Source organism: Arvicola amphibius, chromosome 14, assembly GCF_903992535.2.
Source record: "Arvicola amphibius chromosome 14, mArvAmp1.2, whole genome shotgun sequence".
NCBI lineage: Eukaryota > Metazoa > Chordata > Mammalia > Rodentia > Cricetidae > Arvicola > Arvicola amphibius.
The window spans coordinates 52079291-52100811 of record NC_052060.1 but is presented as its reverse complement, the minus strand read 5'-3'; the positions used below and the strand labels follow the sequence as shown (position 1 = coordinate 52100811).

Sequence of the window (21521 nt, the reverse complement as noted above, 5' to 3'; positions counted from 1 at the left end):
CTGGCATAATATGAGAAAAACAAGCACTCATATCCCCTTCGTGGGCCTCAATATGTACAAATGATGAGAACAATAACACCAAGTGATGGTCTTAGAAGCAGCCAATGTGGCGGTGGCGGGGCCTGTGCGTGTCTGTGTGTTTACTTTATGTTTGTTTTGTCTGGCTGCATGGGATCTACTAAATGCATGACAAGACTGTACCGCTTGACCCTGAAGAGTGATTTAGCGTTCATGAGGGAGGCGTGCAGCCCATTCAGAGCTGACCCTAGCGGACGTTTCAATAGGAGAATAAAGTCTCACTGCATATTCATGGTGAAAAGGAACCTCACTGCAACTCCAATGCGGGTGCTCCGTTACTTTCATTCTTTTGCCTGGCACGAAAAGTACCAAGAGAAATGCCTCGGGGGAGGAAACCTGGAAGAAGGGGCCCAGGAACTTCTAGAATAGGGGTGGGAACCATCGCAATACAGGATTGGTAGCGGCATCTGATACAGACCGGAAGGAGATGTGTTGAACCTTATACACTGAAAGTACCAGGACGAGGCTTGCAAATGAACTTAAGAACAACCACGTGCTGAGGGCCTGATACATGGCGGCAAGTGTGTGCATGTGATTCCCTGTAATTCTTCACTAGAACCCCAGGAATACATATTGGAGTCCATTATTAAATAAGGAAGCCACCGGGGCCAATCAGGTAACCTTCTCAGGATACACCATCAGGGGCTAGAGAGACAAAGTAAGAGCCATTTGCCACGAAAGGACATTTTTCCCCTTTATCACAGTCCCTTAGTCTGCTTGGCAGTCCTCTCTGGAGTCGTACTCATGAGTGGGAGGAAGAACACACTAATCCTGACAGGGCGAGAACTGGCCATGCCACCCACCAGGCGCTCACAGCTGCGTAGCATTTCATCATCTATCTCTCCACCCGCTGCACCTGACGTCATCTTTCCTCAGCCTCACAACAGCTCCGCGAGCTGGCAGCCAAGAATCCGTCCTGTAAAATAAGCTGACTCCTAGATGTGAAAGAGCTGCCCGAGTGGCTGGTATGGGGTCACACTGGGGCTGGAGACTGGACCGTCTAGGGCTCCCAAATCTCAAGATGTGTCCCTTCCCACATCATCCTTTTAACTGTCGGAGACTCTGAACTCAGCTGGATTCTTTTGGCATGGGTGTATTGATGCATGAGGAGAATTCAAAGGTAGTAAGCACTCTCTGGAGCAGACGGCGGGCACTGGCCATTCGAGGCAAACGTTGACATTCACCTGAGTTGGGACCAGGGAAAGCAGCAATGATACGAGCCTGGTTTCTCTCATTAGCTTTAATTCATTGTTCCTTTTAAAATATTTTTCAGATTTATTTATCTTTATTTTTGTGCATATGAATGTTTTGCCTGCATGTATATATGTTTGGCACTGGCACACCTGTTACAGAGGTCATGGGATGCCCTACAACTGCAATTTTGGAGAGTTGTGAGCCACCATGTAGATGCTGGGAACTGAAGCCAGGTCCTCTGTAAGAGCCACATGTGCTTTGAATGGCTGAGCTGCCTTTCCAGCCCCATCACTCGAAGTTTGCCCGTTCATTTCCATACACTCTGTGTGTTCACAGAGCTATACTGACTTAGATTTGTGTAGGTGGAAAACCGCGTGACATACTTGTCACACAAGGGTGGACAAGGCATACAATGTTCCATCCTTGTAGGCACGCTGTGGAAAAGCGTTCTTCTCCTAGGAAGAATCAAAAAGCCAACACTCTGGGCTCTTTAAGGCGGTGTTTCAGCGACTCAGTTCTGTCGTTATTGCACAAGAGAAACTACATACAGTCCATACAGCAATGGGTACAGCTGTGAGACAGCAAACCTTTATAACAACAGTCAGTGGGCCAGATTTAGGAGTTTCCCACCTGTATCCAGGAACTTCTAGAATAGTGGAAGATGCAAAAAGAAGCAATCAGGTAGTCACCCAGTGTGTTAATTATGCTAACAGATGCTGTAGAGTGAGCTCTGCTGACCCGTTGTGGGGACACCAAAGCCAGAGTGGGGGAAGCTTCCGGTAGAAACTGGCATTCCAACACAGCATGGAGGGTGATTGGAACGAGCCTGATGTACATATCCACACTCTGCCACTGAGGATGCTCTCCTAGCCGGGCGGTGGTGGCGCACGCCTTTAATCCCAGCACTCGGGAGGCAAAGGCAGGCGGATCTCTGTGAGTTCGAGGCCAGCCTGGTCTACAAGAGCTAGTTCCAGGACAGGCCCTAAAAAAGCTGCAGAGAAACCCTGTCTCGAAAAACAAAAAAAAAGAAAAAGAAAAAAGGATGCTCTCCTTAACCACGTCCTTCATGAGCTTTTCTTTGCCTGCCTTTGCTTGACTTGTCTCTTTTTATCAACAATTGAAAGCCTCTTCCTTTACTCACACTGCAAGCATCGACTTTCCCCCAGTCTGCCACACTCTAGACTCCGCTCAGAGAGAAAGCTGTCCTTAAACAGACACATCTCATGGGATGTAGCTCATGCTTCAAAACATAAATACAGCCAGCAGTTTGACTCATGGGAGCCCTCGCAGATGACTGTACTGCCACCAAGTCTGCAGCTGCCAGAGGCTGAAAAAGCCCAACTTTATTCTTATACCTTAAGTTATTTTCACAGACAAATTTGCAAGGAATGTAAACTACAGCCCAAAGGGAAAGGTATACACCAGTAGGAAGGTGTCAACAATGAGCGGCAAAATCAGCCCCAAAGCCTAACCTGCACATACAAATGAGTAGAACTAGATGCAAGGTGCAAGATAATACAGTTAATGTTTTGACAGAAATAGACAATTGGACATGGAGAAAATAAAATAAATATTAAAAAAATAATTTGAAAGAAATAAAACTAGAGAGCTGAAGGAGATTCAGCAGGCAAAGTCCTTATCACACAAGCCTGACGACTGCAATCACATCCGCTCCATCTGCACACACACACACACACACACACACACACACACACACACACACACACGCATGCACACTACAACAGACATACGGAAAAATGAAAGAGTCTAACAATTAACAATCAGGCAAGAATCTGCCGAACACAGTTCAAGAAATAATTGGTTATTTTGGAGAGAGAGAATAAGTAACAGATTAATTTTCTAAGAAGAGCTAGAGATGGAAAACCTAGAGTGGAGAAGAGCCAAATTAGAATCAAAGGCTGGCACTGGAAATCGGCTCCATGGATAGGAGCTCTGGAAGCTTTTGCAGAAGAGCTGAATTCACTTAGCGGCACCCATGTCTAGTTGGCCATGGCCACCTGTTGTCTCCAGCTACAAGGAGATCAAAGCCTCTGTCCTCTGAAGGTGCTGTACCCATGTGCACACACAGATACACACATTTAAAAATAAAAACACAGCATGTCTAAGAATCACCAAGGGCTAATGCAGACACACAGGAGCTGAAATCCATGAAAGATGAGAAACATGAAGGGCGTGAGAAAGATGGGGTGAAAAAAGGCAACTCTTCAAAAAAAAAATCAGGGCTATAGCTTTCCAGAATTCTTGGGAAAATGAATGCAAAGTCAGCCCACTTCCAGGCAATGAGCCTTTCCTGTTTACTCTACTTGGTCAAGTTGAAAAGAAAGCATTTTCTACTGTTTTGACTCTGGTCTGAATCCATAATCAAGGAGAGGGACGGAGCAGAGTCACCATGATTTCCAGGCATAAAATGAACTGCCACTTAACATGACAGCTAAACAGAAATTCATGGGTAGGCAAAGACATCCTTGCAGATGTCTGTATGTCTATCTATTCTCCCCCTCTCTCTGGACGGGGCAGCTCACCTTTCCATAGTTGCCATGGTAATGGGCCATTTTCCTTCAGCCTTCAACTCTAACCTCAGTTTCAGGAGTGAGAAAGAATGGTAAGAGTTGATGAGAAGTTGGTAAAGTATTTATCCCCAAAGAGTAGGCGGTCAATATTGACTTGCTTGCACAGCAGACCCACGGTCTTTTTAAAGCCAAGCTCCTTGCTGAGTGGTCAGAACCAGGGGTGTGGGGAAGATATGTCAACATGGTTTGCTAAAATGCAATTGAATTTGCTTTTTGTTTAAAGCGACCTTCAGAACACTGTTTCGGAAATTACTCCCTTAAAGCAGGGATTATCGTAGGTGACAGATCCTAATTATCAATAAGGCATGAGGTTTTGTCATTTCTAATGTATGAATCACATGCATTTACGCTCACAGATACTCAATCAGAAGAGAAAAGAAACACCGAATACACCTCACTCAACATCTACTTGTCAAGAATTCTTGTTCCTATGCACTTCGCACTCTCTAATTCACTCCAGAGTTAACTACATAGATTAGCAGGATAAATACCCCTTTCCCTCCAGACTTTTCTATGATTTTGCAAACTAGTCAATGATCAAGCACAAAGGCACCCGGAGTCACACTGGAATGTTGTGACAGAACCATCAGGTGACATGGGACTCAGCCTCTTCTGTTTATGTCCCAACAGTGAACCGCGAAAGAGAATAGAGCCCACATCTGAGCCAGCACGGCCTGAGAAAGACTTGACAGAGTCCCTGGCAACAGATAGAAAATGACAGCAAACCCACTAAGAACAGATCTTGCTTTGCTCTTCTTTGCCCTCTCTGGGGTCCCGGCCATGGCAGAAATCTCTTGCAGAAGTGAAAATGGTGAACCTGTGGACTGGTAGGTAAATGCAATGGGATGATGGGTGTGTGCAAATAGAAAATCAGGGCATGTCTGTGATCAGCCTAAGGAAAACTTCCACCTGCCTTCCTCCCTTTAAAGAGCCACAGGCTGGAGCCGGGGATATGGCTGAGCTGACAGAATGCTTGCCTAGCATGCATGAAGCTCTTGGCTCAGTCCCCAGCACTGCATGAACTGGGTAGGATGGGACACACTGTAATCCCAGCAGAAGCATCAGGAGTTCAAGGCCATCCTCATCAGCAAAGCGAGTGTTAGACTAGCTTGGCTTAGATGAGAGCTTGTTTTAAATAAATAGATGCATGAATTAATTAATTAAAAAGAAAAGGACTTGAAGTGTGCCACTGGGCTCAATCCCCAGGTAGAGTTGGTTGCTGAGTGGGTGAGTTGCCCCTGAGAAAGCTCCCAACAGTTCTCTGGAGACTCAGTCAGTGCTCTTGGGGGCTGTGGCAGAAAGAGACTGAGCTGCTGTTAGGTAGCACACAGCCCAGAAGGCCTCTTTGAGCCTCTTTAACACTGGGCTATGTTTTAAAAATAATTAAGAAGTTGTTTTAAAAATACCAGGGAGATGCCATGCCATCTCAGGCCAATGGAGGAACAAAGGATTAGTGCAGAATCAGGAAGTGACAAGGAAAGTTTGGTGTCACACTGCTTGACACTGAAGAAGATGTGCAGAGGTGTCTACCGGTGAGACTACCGTGGGGGTGGAGGCCAGGCTTCGCGGACTGTGCTTTGGGATTTGAACCTGATGTTAAAAGGAAGCCACTTAAGGACTTGGAACAAGGTTGAGATATGATCCAATGTGTGGCAATAGCGCAAAACACAGATGGTTACAATCAGTCAAGAACCACAGAGTAAAGACTTCCACAGTATCACAGGCAAAGGAGACCGCAGTATGTACAGACCTCAGGTAAAGAGGTGGCAGTGGAAACAGAGGCACAAGAATAGCCTGTAAAGATGGAAGGTAGGGAGGCAGCTGGGGTGGGCAGCTTTTGAGAGCAGATGTTCTGTAATAGCATAGGATGAATAGATTTGGTGTAAAATACTATGCACCTGGTTTCAAAAATGTGGAACTGGACACTTCTGGCCATTCTTTTGTCTAGGTATCTAACTCAACCTAGACTTCTAGGCTAGAAACTGCATACAGAAACGGTCACCCAGGAAAAATGACTAAAAGTACCACTATCACCTAGGTGACCATGTCATGGTAACAACCTTCAGTTGCTCTGCTGGGGAGGGGGAAGGATGCCAAATTGTGATTGGTAGAATTTTTTCACCTCAACTGAATGGGTTTATTTCTCAGTAATACATGTCAAAAAAGACAGGCATAGCTGCTTACCTGTCCCAAAGTCAGTGTATCTCCTGCCACAAGTGGGGACTTGGACTTGTGGATAAGAAGGCAGAGGACTGGATCCGAAGTCTAAGTTTGCGGAGGAGCACATGAGGGGTGTGGTGCTCTTGGGCAGGCTGTTGCATTGTGATGGTTGTATGTATTGTGTTTGGCTCGCTGAGTCTCTTGGGGTTAGTTACAGGGCTTCGTGTTGTTATTATGCATTTGGTTAGACCAATAGTTTTTAAAGTATGACAAATTTGCTCTTGGGGGACTTTTGACAAGGTCTAGAGACAGTTTTAATGGCCACAACATTGGATTACTATTGGCATCTAAAAGGAGGATGCCTACAGGACACAGACCAGCTCAGTAAAAATAGACCTTGGTTACAATGGGACTAGAGCACTCGAGAAAGCCTTGCTTTCTTGGGGTGACCCAAGGCTGGCTGAACACTACATAGGCCCAACCACTTGTTCTCACGGTAAGCTATGCAAAGGACAGAACAAACATAATGACCACAGACATAGGAAGAGGCCTGCTTCAAACCCTTGATGAGCAAATCTTCCATCCAGAACATTCCAATAAACTGAGCTGTAGGAAGTTGCTCAGGGCCAAGCTGCAGGAAAGTCTCCAACCCCAGATAAAGCTCACAACTAGAGCTTATATTCATCTGACTAGCCCTCAAGAGACCAGGGGCTAAGCACTGTGGCAAGAGTGACCCCAAGAAAGGCAGAGTGAATCACAGACCCAGACCTTAGCCTTCTCCCCTGTGACCACTGGGGCCACTGGGGCTATGCGGACACCAGAGAGACAGACTTACCCTCAACACAGATGAGCTTTCATTCCAGGGGCCCCAGTCACTAGGCCAGCTGATATCTTAGATTCTAAGACTTAGAACATACCACCCATACCAAGCTTGCCTTCCGAGGGAGAAAGGTAAAAAGAGGGACAGAGAAATGGACAGAAGCCTTGAGTAGTCCCTTTGCTTAGAGGCCTCCTATGAAACACAGTGAATGGTTTATTGATGTGGGTAACACAGCCTGCCAGCAGGAAATCAGACAAATGCTAACAACTCTGAACTATTTGCTGTGTTAGGGTTATCTTTTATAAGGTGCCCAAAGTGTTTCACAAGAACGGGGAAACAGGGCTGGAGTACCTGTACCTGGACTCCTTAGCAAGAAAATGGAAGAAGAGCAAGCATCTGATAAGCAACAACAGAAGTATTCTGGGAAGGACCCTGGAGCCGCTGTATGAAGCATACAGCTCCAAGGTAGGCTACAGTCCATCATTTGTGGAGCTCATAGAAAGGATGTAACTAAATCTTCATCCAAAATCATCTTTGAAACATAAATATATATATATATTGAACACACCTCCCTAACCCCTAACTGTAGAAACTTGAGATAAACTCGCTCAGAACTAGGCCAGGACAACCGAATCAACCTGACTAAAGCTTTAAGAAATAGATCATCATAATCTATACCAATGCTAAGTTGTCAGTTCGCTTTGTTAAAAACAAAGAATCATCTCAGTAACGTATGAAGGAATACACAGACTAAGCAAAAGCAGCCTGGCAAGGCAATTCTTTTAACGAGACCCAAACTGGGCTAGCCAGCATCCTTAGCCAAGGTGGCTTCCATCCTTTATCCATGACTACATAGCAACCGTGGTCCTCATGCTATTGGTGGGAACCTCAATTTCCCAATCAGACGCAATTAGTTAATCAGTGCAAAGGGAACCAGGGAACCAGGAAGGTTCAGGAAATATAAAATCCTTGCTAAGCTAAACTACCTTGATTAAAACAAAACAAAAATTCTCACAATGTGGCACCAAGTGTAATAGAACCACTAGGCAAGAAGTGAAATGATGGCTTCCCCGAAGTCTTCAGGAGCTGTCGGATCTCGGCCAGCTCGCTCGGCACGTCCTCTCTTACGCATGGGGTCAGAGCCCTGCCCAGCAGCCAGGGGTCTGTGAGCATCAGGCCTTGAGTTTGGGCTGTTTGAATGATCACTAGTTGTTGATGAGCGCTAGTGATCCAAGGAAAAACTCGTCTGGGTTTCCTTTGAATTCATTATGTTCAAAACAGTAGTAGGATGCCACCTAAGCTTTAGCTTCAGGGTCCCAGACCTGACTTATCTGAGTGGAGATGAAGCCAGTAACCTGGACTTCAAGGTAATGAACTGACTAAAGACAGATTAGGGTTAGCAGGGTGGCCTACAAGCGTCAGGGTGGCCAACCCCACGGTGTTGCAGGGACCCTCGGGTTTAGAGAGAGTGCTTTCCAGAAGCAGAAGGCAGGTAATACCAAGCAGTAACCGACACATAGTTCTACTCCACAAAGACATTCCCTGACAGTAATTTATGGGCGTGTTTAAAATGACTTCACTCATCAGTGGTGGCGCACACCTTTAATCCCAGCACTCGGGAGGCAGGGGCAGGTAGATTTCTGTGAGTTAGAGGCCAGCCTGGTCTACAAGAGCTAGTTCCAGGACAGGCTCCAAAGTTACAGAGAAACCTTGTCTCAAAAACAAACAAAAAACAATAAATAAAAAATTAAATTAAGTTAAATCAATCTCTCTATCCTATGCTAGGTCCACTCCATGAATGTGTTCCCTGAAAACACTTTATGAGCATGTTTAAAACGACCGTGTCTACACTATGGTAGGTCCTTGGCTTTCACCTGTTAATTAGTTTAACACTCACCACAACAAAACTGCTTTAGCTTCTAGCACTGCCACCCCAGTCTACCTGAGACTACCTGAACATTCTCTCAGGAGACGTCACTGTGTGTGGTGGTGGTGGTGGGGTGCTTGTTTTATTCGCCTGTTATTAAAAGCAACCTGGAAGCAAAACTGCACGGTTAAAACGACTTGAGCCCTGGTTGAATACATGTGATGAGCCGAGCTGTGTGGCGGGTGCTTCCCAAAACGATTTCATCTCAACAGCAACCCAGTTCTGGATAAACAGGCTGTTATGTAAAATGAAAACCGACTGAGCACTTCTGCTTCCCAAGGTGATGGGAACCCGGAACAGAGGGCCATAAGTGAGAAAATAACCCCTACATTGCTCTCCTCTCTGTCCCAGGGACTCCTGGAGTGGAGAAGAGAAAAAGGTAACATTGTCAAGCCACTGCCATTCCCCTTAGCTGGAGTAGATGATCATATGATATTTAGGTTGGCAGATTCCAATAATGATCTTGGGGGCATGAAAGGCAGTCCAGGCCTAGGAAAAAGGAGGTATTACACCTGCTTAGCAGAACAAAAACAGGGAGAAGGGTCGGGTATGGTTCCCACCTATAATCCTAACACTCAGGAAGATCACCAAGCCAGGAGGATCGCCATGAGTTCAAGGCCCACCTGGGCTATGTAAGTGACCTCCAGGCTCGTCTGGGTTACAGACTAAAATCTTGGCCATCTTTACCCGAAGCTGAAGGATGTAGGAGTTCAGGAGTGCGAGAGAAAGAAAAGGGAGGCTGGGATAGAGCAAAACGACAGTGGAAAAGCCTTCGCCGTGTGGGTAACCCCCCCCCCACACACACACCCCACACACACACACACACACACACCCACCCACCCCCACACACACACACCCACACACAACACACCACACACACACACCACACACACACACACACCACAGGGCTTCGAGTGCTTGGCTCGAGACAGAAAAATGTCAGGAAAGAGACTGGTTCCCATATCTGATTGGCTCAAAAGAAAGCAGCGGAGTAAATGGCACACGGTTGTGCCTGGGTGTTCTTTGGAAGACAGAACTACCTGCCCCAGTAAAGGAGAACTGTCTTCTCTACCCTTTGACCTGGTATTGATCTTCTGACAGTGGGATGTAAGGTCAGACTAGCTGATCTTGTATCATAAATTCACAGGGACTGAGTCCGATGGTCTGGTTACACTTGGAATTGTTCCCAGTCTTTTACTCTTTCAAATAATGACCCTCCATATCCCTTAATAATTAAATTACGTTGCAGTGGCTTATCCTTGTCTAACTATATCTTCTGCTAGACTAGGGTCAGAGGATAATCCCCTCAGTCCAACATCCAGTGATCAAGACAGCATTTAACATGGGTTAAAGGAATAGAGCTGGGGCCCATGGAGATGACCCTCAAAGACAAATTTGGTGGATGCCTGCAACATCAGAACTGGAGATGGAGACAAGCAGATCGATGGGGTTTGATGGCAGCCAATTTAGCTGAAACTGAGACCTCCTCTCCACTATCCAGTGGGAGAATCTATCTCAAAATAAGATGGAGAAGTAATGGAAGATCTCCCCCCACACCTCCACCAATCAACTGCTGCCTTCGCATTTGCCTGCTCAGTCAAATGCACCCACACACACCCCCCAACACACACACACATTCTAAGAGAAAGGGCCTCCCTGTGTAGCTGAGGCTATCAGCTAGTCTTGAACTCATGATTCACCTGTCTTATCCTCCTTAAGGCTGTAACCACAGGTTTATGCTGCCAGGCCTAACCTGCCTATTCTGTGATCTTTTCCATTCTTCAGTAGCATCTTTCCTCACCAGGGCTACAATCAATTTAACCATAGCTGTCAGTTATACCCCCTGTTGTAATAATAAATATCATCTACTGTAAGAGTAAATGTCTTCGCTAGGTCAACTTACTACACATGGCCTTGTGACCACGGTCAGTGCCAGCTCAGAGTATCCATCAGAATTCTCAGGCCAAGGGTGATGCTTTACCATTCTGTCACTGCTGTGGTTGATCATACAGAAAACAAAAACAAACAAACCAACAAAAAGCCCAAGCCTAAGAAAACAGCTTACTTCCCGGAAGGCCAAAACAGGGCAGTAAAAACTCTACTGCACATTTTCAAGTGCTTTTGGGTTACCTCAAATAATTAACTTCAAGAGATCCGTTATTGACTTTTCTATCTGAGAAAAGCATAGGGGGCATAGGGACTGGCTTTTGTTTTTGTTTTCGTTTTGTTTTTAGAAAATGAGTTTCCTTTATTGCTTTTGTCACTGAGATTTTTTTAATATCAACATCACTGGTTTCACTAAAAGTCACTGCATCGTGACACAATGAAATGGAACCGCCCAGAACAAATATAAGACGTTCCCAAAGCATGACAAAGAGACGCTACCGAAACAATAGCTTTCCTCCCACTTAGAGGTTAAGCAGCCTCTTTGGAGAATCTCACCAGAAGAAATCCAGTATCACACATTGAATTTCACCACCTTTTCTAAGTGTCAATGTGACACTAAGAAATGGTTTGGGGGGAAACGACGCTCATATGAGAGAGGAAGGGGAGCAAGTAATGAGGAGTCCTGATCAAATACAAAGCTACGTGAAGGCAGTGAGGTACGACCCAGGCAGAGGCAATGAGATCCCAGCGACCCGCTCCACTCGGCACCTATAACACAGTGGGAAAAACCCCAGGTGTAATCTTTGGCTGGTTGTCCCAGCTTTATTTCCTGAACAAACAATTCTGCAGCCTTTTATCATTCACTGCTTGCTTAATCAGATCCCTGCTTCCAAAACAACCAAGGGAAATGGAAGTGTCATCCTCACACACAGAACACATAGGGCTCCTGCCACATGAGGCTAAAAGAGCCAGGCAGTGGCACATGCCTGTAATCCGGGAGCTGAGGAAGTGGAATCAGGTGACTCGCTGAGGTTTGCTGGCCAGTCAACCACTCTACTGTGCTAGGCTAGTTCTAGGCCAGGAATAATATCCAAGGTTGTTGTCTAGCTCACACACACACACACACACACACACACACACACACACCATGCACACAAATATGCATGTACACATATACACATAAAATCTGTGAGTGAAAATGGGCTTCTCTCCCTCTGACTTGCATGTCACAGAGTTCTTGTTCCTGTGCATGATTTCTTATGTGTACTAATGAAAGCTCTCTGCTGCAGCCTGGGAAGCCGATAGAAATAGTGAGAGTAATTGAAAATAGAGGACTTGTGCCATTATAATTCTCATGTATTCCCACAGAGCAATAACACAGCCTATCTAATATACAATGATGGTGTCCCTAAGTCTATGAATTACAGCAGGAAGTATGGACATACCAAAGGTAAGTCAGTTCTTGGCTTTCCTTTCCTATTGGGAATCAACATTTTCTTAAGCCTTTGATCTTTAATTTCCTCATATTCCACATAAAAAGACAGCCATTGTTTTTATGATTCATCCCGACTTACTGAGGTATGATTTCTTTATAGCACTTTACAAAATAATTAGATGACTTGACATTTCAAAGCCTTTTCAGAAATCTCAGTTGATTTCTTACCATTTAAAAAAATGTGCTTTAAAGTAATCATGCAAGTACTAGGTCAATTCAAATACATATATACATACATACAGTCATACATATATATATATTCACATGCATGTGTGTATATATATATATGTGTGTGTGTTTATATATACATATGGATATATATATATATATATATATATATATGGATACACACCAGCAAAGATATAATGTGGGGGGTTGGGAGGGTGTGTATGAGAAAGAGAAGTATATATACACACCTTTTAGTGAGGTTTTGTTGATTTTATTTGTTTCATTTTTGCAGGCCAATCAATCTACCACTGAGTTATACCCACAGACCATTGATAGATTCTGCCCAGATTGTTCAAGCTAGCCTTGAACTTCTGATCTTCTTGTCTGAAATTCCCATGCTGCTAGGCTTATAGGCTTATGCCAAGTTTATGGAAGTTTACCGAGCTATATTTGCTTTGAATAAAATTCATTCTATTAAATGTGCAACTCCATTTAAAATAAACATTTAAAAACATATTCTTAAAGTTTTTCTTGCTAGTAATATAGTGCTTGGCTACATATTGTTTCTTGATCCAGGAATTCTTAACATAGTAATCTTTGTTATTTTTCATTTACAGACCATCCATAAGTGTATGTGTTATAGAAAAATTTAAATGTAGATAAACAAAAACAAGTAATCCTAATACTCAGTAGATTATAAAATATTATAAATATTATTTTTCCAACTCAGTTCAACTTCATATATCACAAATAACTTCTATGGTAATAAGTATTATCCGGAATGTTCCAAACTGAAACATCTTCAAAGAAAGCCACTTAAGGTCAGCAGGTGATGTGGGGCTGAGCTAGCAGGGAACTGAATACTGAAGAGGCTGAGGCAGGGACGCTGGAGCTAGCCTGAGCTACAGTGTGAGACTCTGTCTGCTTCTTATCCATCCCTGAACACAAATCATTTGTGATGCCCATCAAACGCTGTGAAATTGAAAGCTTTGGTCACATTGCTGCCCTTTTGATAGCTTTGTTAGCACAGAACCCAGTGGTGTTTCAAACATGCTGTATTTTCCATCCTCACCCCAAGAGGCCTCTGATCCTTCCTTTTCTGACCTGCTATTTGCAGCAAGGATTTGGGGAGTTTAATATGTAATTGGGGCTTCGTTTGATCTAGAGCTCCACTCATACCCAAGAGGCTGTGATAGCAAGGTGCGCACCTCCAACATCTTCCACTGTGGTATACTTTCTTTAGGGGTACTCTCTGAAAAAGCAAGTCAACAGGCATTTGATGGCGTGTTTCTGTGGGCCTGGAAGCTTTGGATAGCCCATAATATGTTTATAAACATGGAAAATGTTTTGGATAAGGGCCTTTCTGCCATGTCACGGCCTGCCTTTGTGGCTTTCATCTTAGTAGGGCTCTTGAGACTTTTGAAAATCATGTTCAACAAGGGATGCTTTTGCATGTCTACCTAAACATGCTCAACAAGGGATGGTTTTTGCATGGCTACCTAAACATGCTCAACAAGGATTCTTTTGCATGGCTTCCTAAACATGCTCAACAAGGATGCTTTTGCAGGCCTACCTAAACATGCTCAACAAGGATGCTTTTGCATGGCTACCTGGTTTTGCTTTGTCTCTTTTAAATCAGGTCTGTAGAAATTGGGTGACCCTTCTCCTGCAAATGAGTAGCTGTCTTTTAAAACCAAGCGCTACCAGCACCTCCCTCTGTTTGCTATCGTTGCTTTTAACTGGCTTTTAGCTGCTCACAGGTGAAGACTCCAGCTGGAGCTTGTCAGGTACTATGTATGGTTAACAAGAGCTCCCCTCTTCACAAAGTGTCCTTCCTGGCTCCCCTTTTCAGTAAGAGGACACCATGATGTGTACCTGGCTTGTTACTGAAATCCTTGAAATAGGAGTAAGATAATTCTCAAGAGCCTAAGAAACCCTTGGGTAGGCTTCAGTATCACAGTTTTGAAATGTATTTTGAGAGGAGATCTGCTTTCTAACTTCTCCAAATCAAATGTGTCTTTTTTTTTTTTTTTTGGTAGGTCTACTTGTATGGAACAGAATCCAGGGGATCTGGCTGATTCATTCTGTTCCTAAGTTTCCTCCATTTCCGAAAGATGGCTATGATTATCCATCCTCAGGGAGACTTTATGGACAAAGTGGCATCTGCATAACTTTCGAATACAGCCAGTATAAAGAAATAGGTAACCTGGAGCTTATGTAAAGGGATAATGTGTTGACGAAGGAAGCAGGAGCCATAGAAACAAGGGTGCCGCTTCATCTATTAATCTGTTCATAGACCTTCTGGTGCTAGGTTCTCCTACTGCCTCTGCTGGGTGAAACCTTGAGCAGGATCCCTTACCCAGCCTCAGTTCCTGGTCTGTAAATGACATTGTTGAACTCTACCAGGGCAAGAATTTCAAATTAATTTGGGGGCCAGGTAAGTAACAAAAAAAGTGGATGAGGCAGACCGATGTTGCACAAGTCCTGGGGACAGTGACAAACTTAGGTATTGACTTTCCGTGGGATGCCTTCAAAGGCTTCAGTGCTATCATAAATACACAGAAACAGGAAATTACTGATTAGAGAGCTCTGTACTTTACATGAGGAACTAGATAGCATGTGTGCGTGCATGTGTGTGTGTGTGTGTGTTGTGTTGCATAAGAAACAAACCCTTGTTTTTAGATATAGACTCAATGTCAGTTTTTTAAAAATTTCTTCAGAACAAATGTTGCCTTCATATTCCCAAGATCACACCTCAGCCACAGATAAACATCTTCTAAGATCTCACACTCAAATAGCCCAAAATACTTTAATTTGGCAAACGACGGTGTGGAGGTTAGAAAAGACGTAGTGTGTTTGATCTTCAGGTTCAGGAAGCGTAGAAATGTTTCTCACCCAGTTTCACTTGAGCTCTGTATTAGTCTAGACCAATGTCTTAACCTTCTTAATGTGACAACCCTCTAACACAGTTCCTCAGGTTGTGGTGACCCCAACCATAAAATTATTTTCGTTGCTACCTCTTAACTGTAGTTTTGCTACTGTTATGAATCATAATGTCAAAATATGAGATGCATGACATCTGATATGCAACCCTGTGAAAGGGTCATTTGATCCCAAAAGGTTGCAATCCAAGGGTGGAGAACCACTGGTCTAGACTCTAGACTAGATTCTTGAGGGACAAAAGTGACAGAATGAATACATATCCACTTGATATTAGTACAGTAAATACATATCTATATGATATTTAGTACAATGAATACATATCTACGTGATATTTAGTAGAGCGAATTATAGCTAATCCGACATTGTCTACGATTGGGAAGGCTAAGAATCTAGTAGTTGTAGGCTGGTTTTCTTTGCTTTATGTTTAAAAACCACTTATGAGTAAGTACATGTGATAACTGTCTTTCTGTGTCTGGGTTACCTCACTCAAAAAGATGTTTTCTAGCTCCATCCATTTTCCTGCAAAATTCAAGATGACCAGCCTACAAATCACAATCCCAGAGAACTTAGACAACAATGAGGACCCTAAGAGATTTAATCTACATGGGAAGTAGAAAAAGACAAGATCTCCTGAGTAAATTGGGAGCATGGGGACCTTGGGAGAGGGTTGAAGCCGGGAGGGGAGAGGCAGGGAAGGGAGCAGAGAAAAATGTAGAGCTCAATAAAAATTAATAAAATAAAATAAAATAAAATAAAAAGAATCTAGTAGTTGTTCAGACCATAAGGCTGGATGTCTCAGCTAGTCTTCAGTACATGCCTGAACTCCAAAGAACTAACCTATAATTTCAGTGAAAGACTGGACTGGACAATGAGAGTTAACGCAAGCAGGCAAAGAGCAGACGCTTCTTTCTTTCATGCCCTTTAGATAGGTTGCCAACAGAAGGTGTGGTCCAGATTAAAAGTAGATCTTCCCGCCTCAAAAGATCCAAGATAAAGGTGGGTGTTCCCACTTCAAATGACTTAATTTAAAAAAATCCCTCACAGGTAGACACAGCCCATGTCTTCTGGTCAATTCCGGAGGTAGTGAAGCTGCCAATCAAGCCCAGGCGTCAGGCTCTCACCTGACTTGTGGAAGTCATATGGCAGAGTGCAGAGCTCTACGGGGATGAGGTGTACAAGGAGTTGATTATTCTTCAAGCTGAATGTTTGGCACTAGGAGTTCTTTACCTTCATATAGCACCCACAGGAAAGAAAGCAGGTGGCCTCAAGGCAGGGTTATGTAAGAATGAATTTTAGCTCTGCATCTGCAAGCTTTATAATCCTAGGTATTTGGCAGAGTCTCAGGTAATTCATCTCAAAAATGAGGGTGGTGGTAACAACAGTATTTACCTAATAATTACATGAGTTAGATAACTATTAGGTAAATTAGAATTTACCTAATGATTAGATGAGAAAGACATAAAACAGCCTGGGGAGAGGGTTTGGATAAACTGATTGCCAGGCCCTGAATTTGAATCCCCAGAATTCACATAAAGTCAAATATAACAGCAATGCACTGTAACCCCAACACCCCTACTGCAAGAAGGGAAGCAGAGACAGGAAAATCTCCAGAAGCTCATGGGCCAACTAGCCTTGGGTATGCCGTGGCAAAATGCAGGGATACCAAACCTTAAATAAGGCAGAAAGCAAGAACTGACATCTGAGGTTGTCCTCTGACTGCCATACGTGTGACACGGCAGGCACATGTATATATGTACACACATCATAGGTGCATATATGCATACATATAAACATTATATACCCCACCCCTCCAAAAGACTAAAAATTACATAAAGCCATAAAAAATATGGAGAGTAGGAATGTTCAATATGCTTCAATTACTTTAACCACAAGGCATTTAAAAGCTGTTGCTCTGAAATGGTGGGAGGAATATATGCTTGAGGAATATTTTGTTTCTGTATTTCAATCCACACAAAAATCTATAATGTCAGTATTTCCATTACTGCTTAAATTCTCAGCCTTTCTTTATTGTCTCTTGGTTTAGATTTTCAACTCTTTGTCTCCCAACCAAACATCTACAGCTGCTCCATCCCAAACATCTTCCATCGAGAACTCATCCATATGACTCAGATGTGTGCCAAGTCCGTCTCCTTAAACATCCCTGGCCGGAGGCTCGCCGCTCTTCAATCAGCCCAGGGACTGATGTTCTTCCATTTTGCGAAATCCTCTCTTTATACTGATGGTATGAAAGGCTATCGCCTTGTTAATAGGAATCAGGTGGTTGCTTAGAGAAAATGCTCTGGTTATTCAGGACAGAGAAATGGGAAAGAAAGGAAGCTAGGGGGCCAAAGGGGAAGAGAGACTTCAGGCATCAGCTCCTGCATTTCCTTGTTCCCTGTGAATGGCTACAGTTGCCCGCTCAAACACAGGAGCACCTCAGACACACACAGCTGGGGTTCCAGAGACTCAGTTTCAGTCTCTGCTGGGCATAGAGTCACAGCTATTTCTGGGGTCTGCTAGGCAGTCGCTCCGAGTCCTCCTTGTTTTCAAGCCCTTTATCCAACCCTTCCCTCTCTCCCATGGTGAGAACGAAGACCCTAAGGGAGCAATCACTTAAGTTCTGTACCCCTCGCTCTTAACTATTCTCATGTTTTCATACTTAGGTTTGTACACATTCCAGCAGCCACCATACCCTCTCTGTAACCCACTCTAGCCTTGAAACTCTTCGGTGTTTTTTTCTACTGAATCTGTTCTTTCAAACCTCACACTCTCATAGACTCTCTCATAGACCCTTTCTTTGTAGCACACAGGCCTATTTAAAAGCTATTCCTCAAGTTTAAACTGTCCATCTGGTTTCCTCTTTTCCACCCAAATTTCTTTTAACAACCTCAGAAACTTCAGCGGCTTGATTCTCTTCACTTTGAGTCTTTCTTTTGTCTGTAAGCAATGTCTCCCAGCCGAGAATGCTTGTCTTACATAGCCTTGTGGTCTGCCGTGCTTTTTACTTTTTTTCCTTCTTTTATACTTTATAGGGAATTTACCTACAGTTTATGTCAGACACTAAAGATACAGAAACTAATGGGACAGCAAAAGCCATTGCCGGCCATGGTGCTGATGAAAACCTTCCCTTCCTGGGATGTTCTCCTTCATATGCTTCAGGAAGCATAGCTTCCTGGTCTTCCTTCTGATGTATTAAAGTCCCTTGTGCCAGAGCCGCCTCCTCAGAAGAAGAGATTGCTATATGGTTTTCTCCCCTTTCCGATATTGCTCTATGTGCCATGTGACATAATTTCAGAAAGCCCTTGGATGATTTCCAAGGCTGGGATTTCTGCCCCAGACATCTATTGTAATGGATGCACTCAACAGTGAATGGGCTGCTTCACCAAATGCAACGTGCCAGACTGGTCTCACCATCTTCGCCCACATACCCACTCTTTCCTTCATAGTCCACACCGTCTCCAAGACATTACACTTTCCCTCTTTCCCATTCTTCCAACAAACCACCAAATCCATCTGGTTTCAGGTCCTTAAGAGCTTTTAGTTCCTTCATATCTTCTCCAACTCTCCTGCTACCATAGTCCACACCAGTGTTTTTGCCACAGTAGTGAAAATCTTATATTTCCTACATCCCCTGAAATCCACCCTTCCAAGTTCATCCCGGGCGGTATCTCTCAGTTAACATTTATGACCATGCATTAATTTCTCTTTGTTCTAAACTAACACTTTTCTAAAACTCCTCCCACTGACTTCAAAAAAATTCAATCATAATAGTATGACTTATAAAAATCCTTGAAATTGCCTCTAATTTTCCAGACTTACTATTTCTAGAAGTTTTTTCATGGTTAAAACATATATTACTTTCTTTGTGTGGGAGAGAAGGTATTTGCAGACTCCAACATCTTTACAACATGACAATAAGAACTTATGTTTGAACATTGCTTTAGGATTTAGAAACTATTTCCCCACCCACTATGTTACAATGCAGTCATGCTGTTACAATTGCCAAATGCACAGAGCAGTGGGGGCTTCTACTCCCTGGGGACTTTTCAGGCATGACCTGGCTGATCTCATTCACTGTTTCTTTCCTCTTGGCCCCTAGACATTTTTACAGGCTGGATGGCTCAAAGCTTGAAGACACATTTACTAGCACAAACCTGGAGGCGGAGGAACCATGAACTTCCTTCCAACTGTTCCCTTCGTTACCACGTCTACAATATCAACTCCATTAGACTAGATAGCAAATATTCCTTCAGTTCTTACCATGACCATTCCAAATGGTGCGTTTCCTACCCCATCAACAATCACTGGACCTGTATTGGAGATCTAAATCGGGACCCACACCAAGCCTTCAGAGGTGGGGGATTCATCTGTACCATGAGTTGGCAGATTTATCAATCGTTTCGTGGAGCAGCTATTCATTATAAAGAATGTGGCTAAGCTTGGGGAAAGGACATGTGCACTGTCCTCGAAAACACTGGAAATGGAATTTCTTGCCTTGGATCCATTCTCCATATGTTAAAGGTTTCTGAGTGTGCCCAGCGTAGCATCCAATAAAACACTGTGGGTCCCCATTTCCCAATCTATTTAATCAGTAGAAATTTGTCTCCTTTGTATTTAGGAATTAGAAATCCAAATCAAGATATACAAATAACGATAATGGATGGAACGAAAGAGAATATTCTTTGCAGTTTGGTCATCTTCAGTGGCCGATCTTGTAGATTAAATTTGATCTCTTCCACAAAGCTCTCCTGACTCTTCCGTTTGAAGAAAATAAAAAATGTTCTCTCTCTCTCTCTCTCTCTCTCTCTCTCTCTCTCTCTCTCTCTCTCTCCCTCCCTCCCTCCCTCCCTCCCTCCCTCCCTCCCTCTCTCTCTCTCTCTCTCTCTCTCTCTCTCTCTCCCTCTGGTTTATAGTTTTGTCTCGCCATCTTTGCAGATGCTATTTACTATTAATATTCCTGAGCTGCTCACTTTAATTCTCCATGTCATTTTCATTTCAGTCTAAAACAAGGAAATCATATCTGAGCATGTTCAGCCCCCTAGTACAGAACTTGTCATGTAGCTAGCTAACAATTAAATCACTGGAGGAAGCCAAGCCTATAATCCCAGCAATTCAGGAAACCGAGACAGAGCTGTTGATCACGAGTTCAAGACCGACTTGAATACAAAGTGAATTCAAGGCTAGCCTGGGCAACTTAGTGAGAACTTATCTGACAAAAAATTGAAAATGTCTGGGAGGTAGCTCAATAGTGGAGCCTTTGTACAGCACACGTGAGACCCTGAGCTCCATCTCACTTCCTCTGTAATACAGTACAGGACGTAAAATGGTGGTGAGATTTGAATTTGACCTCCATCCAATAAAATATGACACGAAGAAGTTTTATGAATGGTTTTTAGGAAAGAAAAGGGGAAAGCAGCAACCTTCATGGTCCCAATACTGGGAGGAGGAAAGCTGTCTCTGTGTCTTTGTTTTTGGTAATTTCCTGTGGAGCAGTTTAAAGGCAGCCACAATGGAACCCAAGTAACAAACAAGTCCCTCTTTCTCAAGCACATCGGACAGGAAAATAGGGGAGGTGTCTTCAAGGAATGACATCATTAGAAGGAATCTGAAATACTTCAGAGTACCGAGCATGTTTTCATTCATTTTGCTCGGCAAGAAAGGGGCGAGTATAGGACATAATAATGGATTAAATTTAAGTCCTAAACCATGGTTTAAATACTGAAATGATGGACAGTGGGTGAGGGCTCTTTGGGTAAGAGTGTCTGTCTAGTAAAGTTAGCAACCGGAGCTCAATTCCTAGAACCCGCAGTGGAAGGATAGAACCAACTCCCTAAAGTTATTGTATGTACACACACACATACACACACACACATATGCACTAATAAATAAAGTAAAAATTAAAAATAAGGGGCTGGAAAGACAGCTTAGGAATTGTGAACACTTGCTGCTCTTCCAGAAAATCTGGGTTCACATCTCAGAACCCATAGGGTAGTTGCAACTCCAGTTTTAGGGGATCTAATACCCTCTTCTGGCCTCCAAGGGCACCAGCCACACACAGTCATACATGCAAGCAAAACACCCTACACATAAAATAAAACTTAATTTAAAAACTAAATGTAAAATATTTTAATTAAAAAACCCATATTTAAGCTGGGGGTGTATCAAAATATATATATACACATATACATATGTGTGTGTGTGTGTGTGTGTGTGTGTGTGTGTGTGTATATATATATATATGCTGGAAAATGACTGGGA

The 21521-nt window shown here is 43.5% G+C and overlaps 2 protein-coding genes across 3 annotated transcripts in view; one reads left to right on the top strand and one right to left on the bottom strand.

The window, feature by feature from the left end:
- The window catches only part of LOC119801296 (uricase), a 31599-nt gene extending 27656 nt beyond the window's left edge, over window positions 1–3943 (bottom strand). The window contains exon 1 of the mRNA XM_038311830.1: window positions 3816–3943. Within this exon, the coding sequence (XP_038167758.1) occupies window positions 3816–3845 (30 nt within the window). The 5' untranslated portion in view covers window positions 3846–3943. The remainder of the gene's footprint in view (window positions 1–3815) is intronic.
- Window positions 3944–4545: 602 nt separating this feature from the next.
- Window positions 4546–19701, top strand: Dnase2b (deoxyribonuclease 2 beta). Of its 2 annotated transcripts, XM_038311904.1 has the most exons (6): window positions 4546–4690; window positions 7134–7308; window positions 12026–12107; window positions 14360–14521; window positions 17308–17505; window positions 19363–19701. In XM_038311904.1, exons 1-6 carry the CDS (start codon window positions 4578–4580, stop codon window positions 19698–19700), a joined length of 1068 nt encoding a protein of 355 aa, XP_038167832.1. In that variant the 5' UTR covers window positions 4546–4577; the 3' UTR covers window position 19701. The 2 variants fall into 2 exon arrangements, with proteins under 2 accessions (XP_038167832.1, XP_038167834.1); XM_038311906.1 differs by lacking the exons at window positions 4546–4690; window positions 7134–7308 and adding an exon at window positions 11661–11675.
- The last annotated feature ends 1820 nt before the right edge of the window (window positions 19702–21521 follow it).

Bases quoted from the DNA above. Each gene is read 5' to 3' on its own strand.
- Dnase2b (XM_038311904.1), top strand. From the start codon at position 4,578: ATGACAGCAAACCCACTAAGAACAGATCTTGCTTTGCTCTTCTTTGCC. The intron at 4,691-7,133 runs GTAGGTAAATGC...TTGCTGTGTTAG, and splicing joins AATGGTGAACCTGTGGACTG to GGTTATCTTTTATAAGGTGC. The intron at 7,309-12,025 runs GTAGGCTACAGT...GTATTCCCACAG, and splicing joins ATGAAGCATACAGCTCCAAG to AGCAATAACACAGCCTATCT.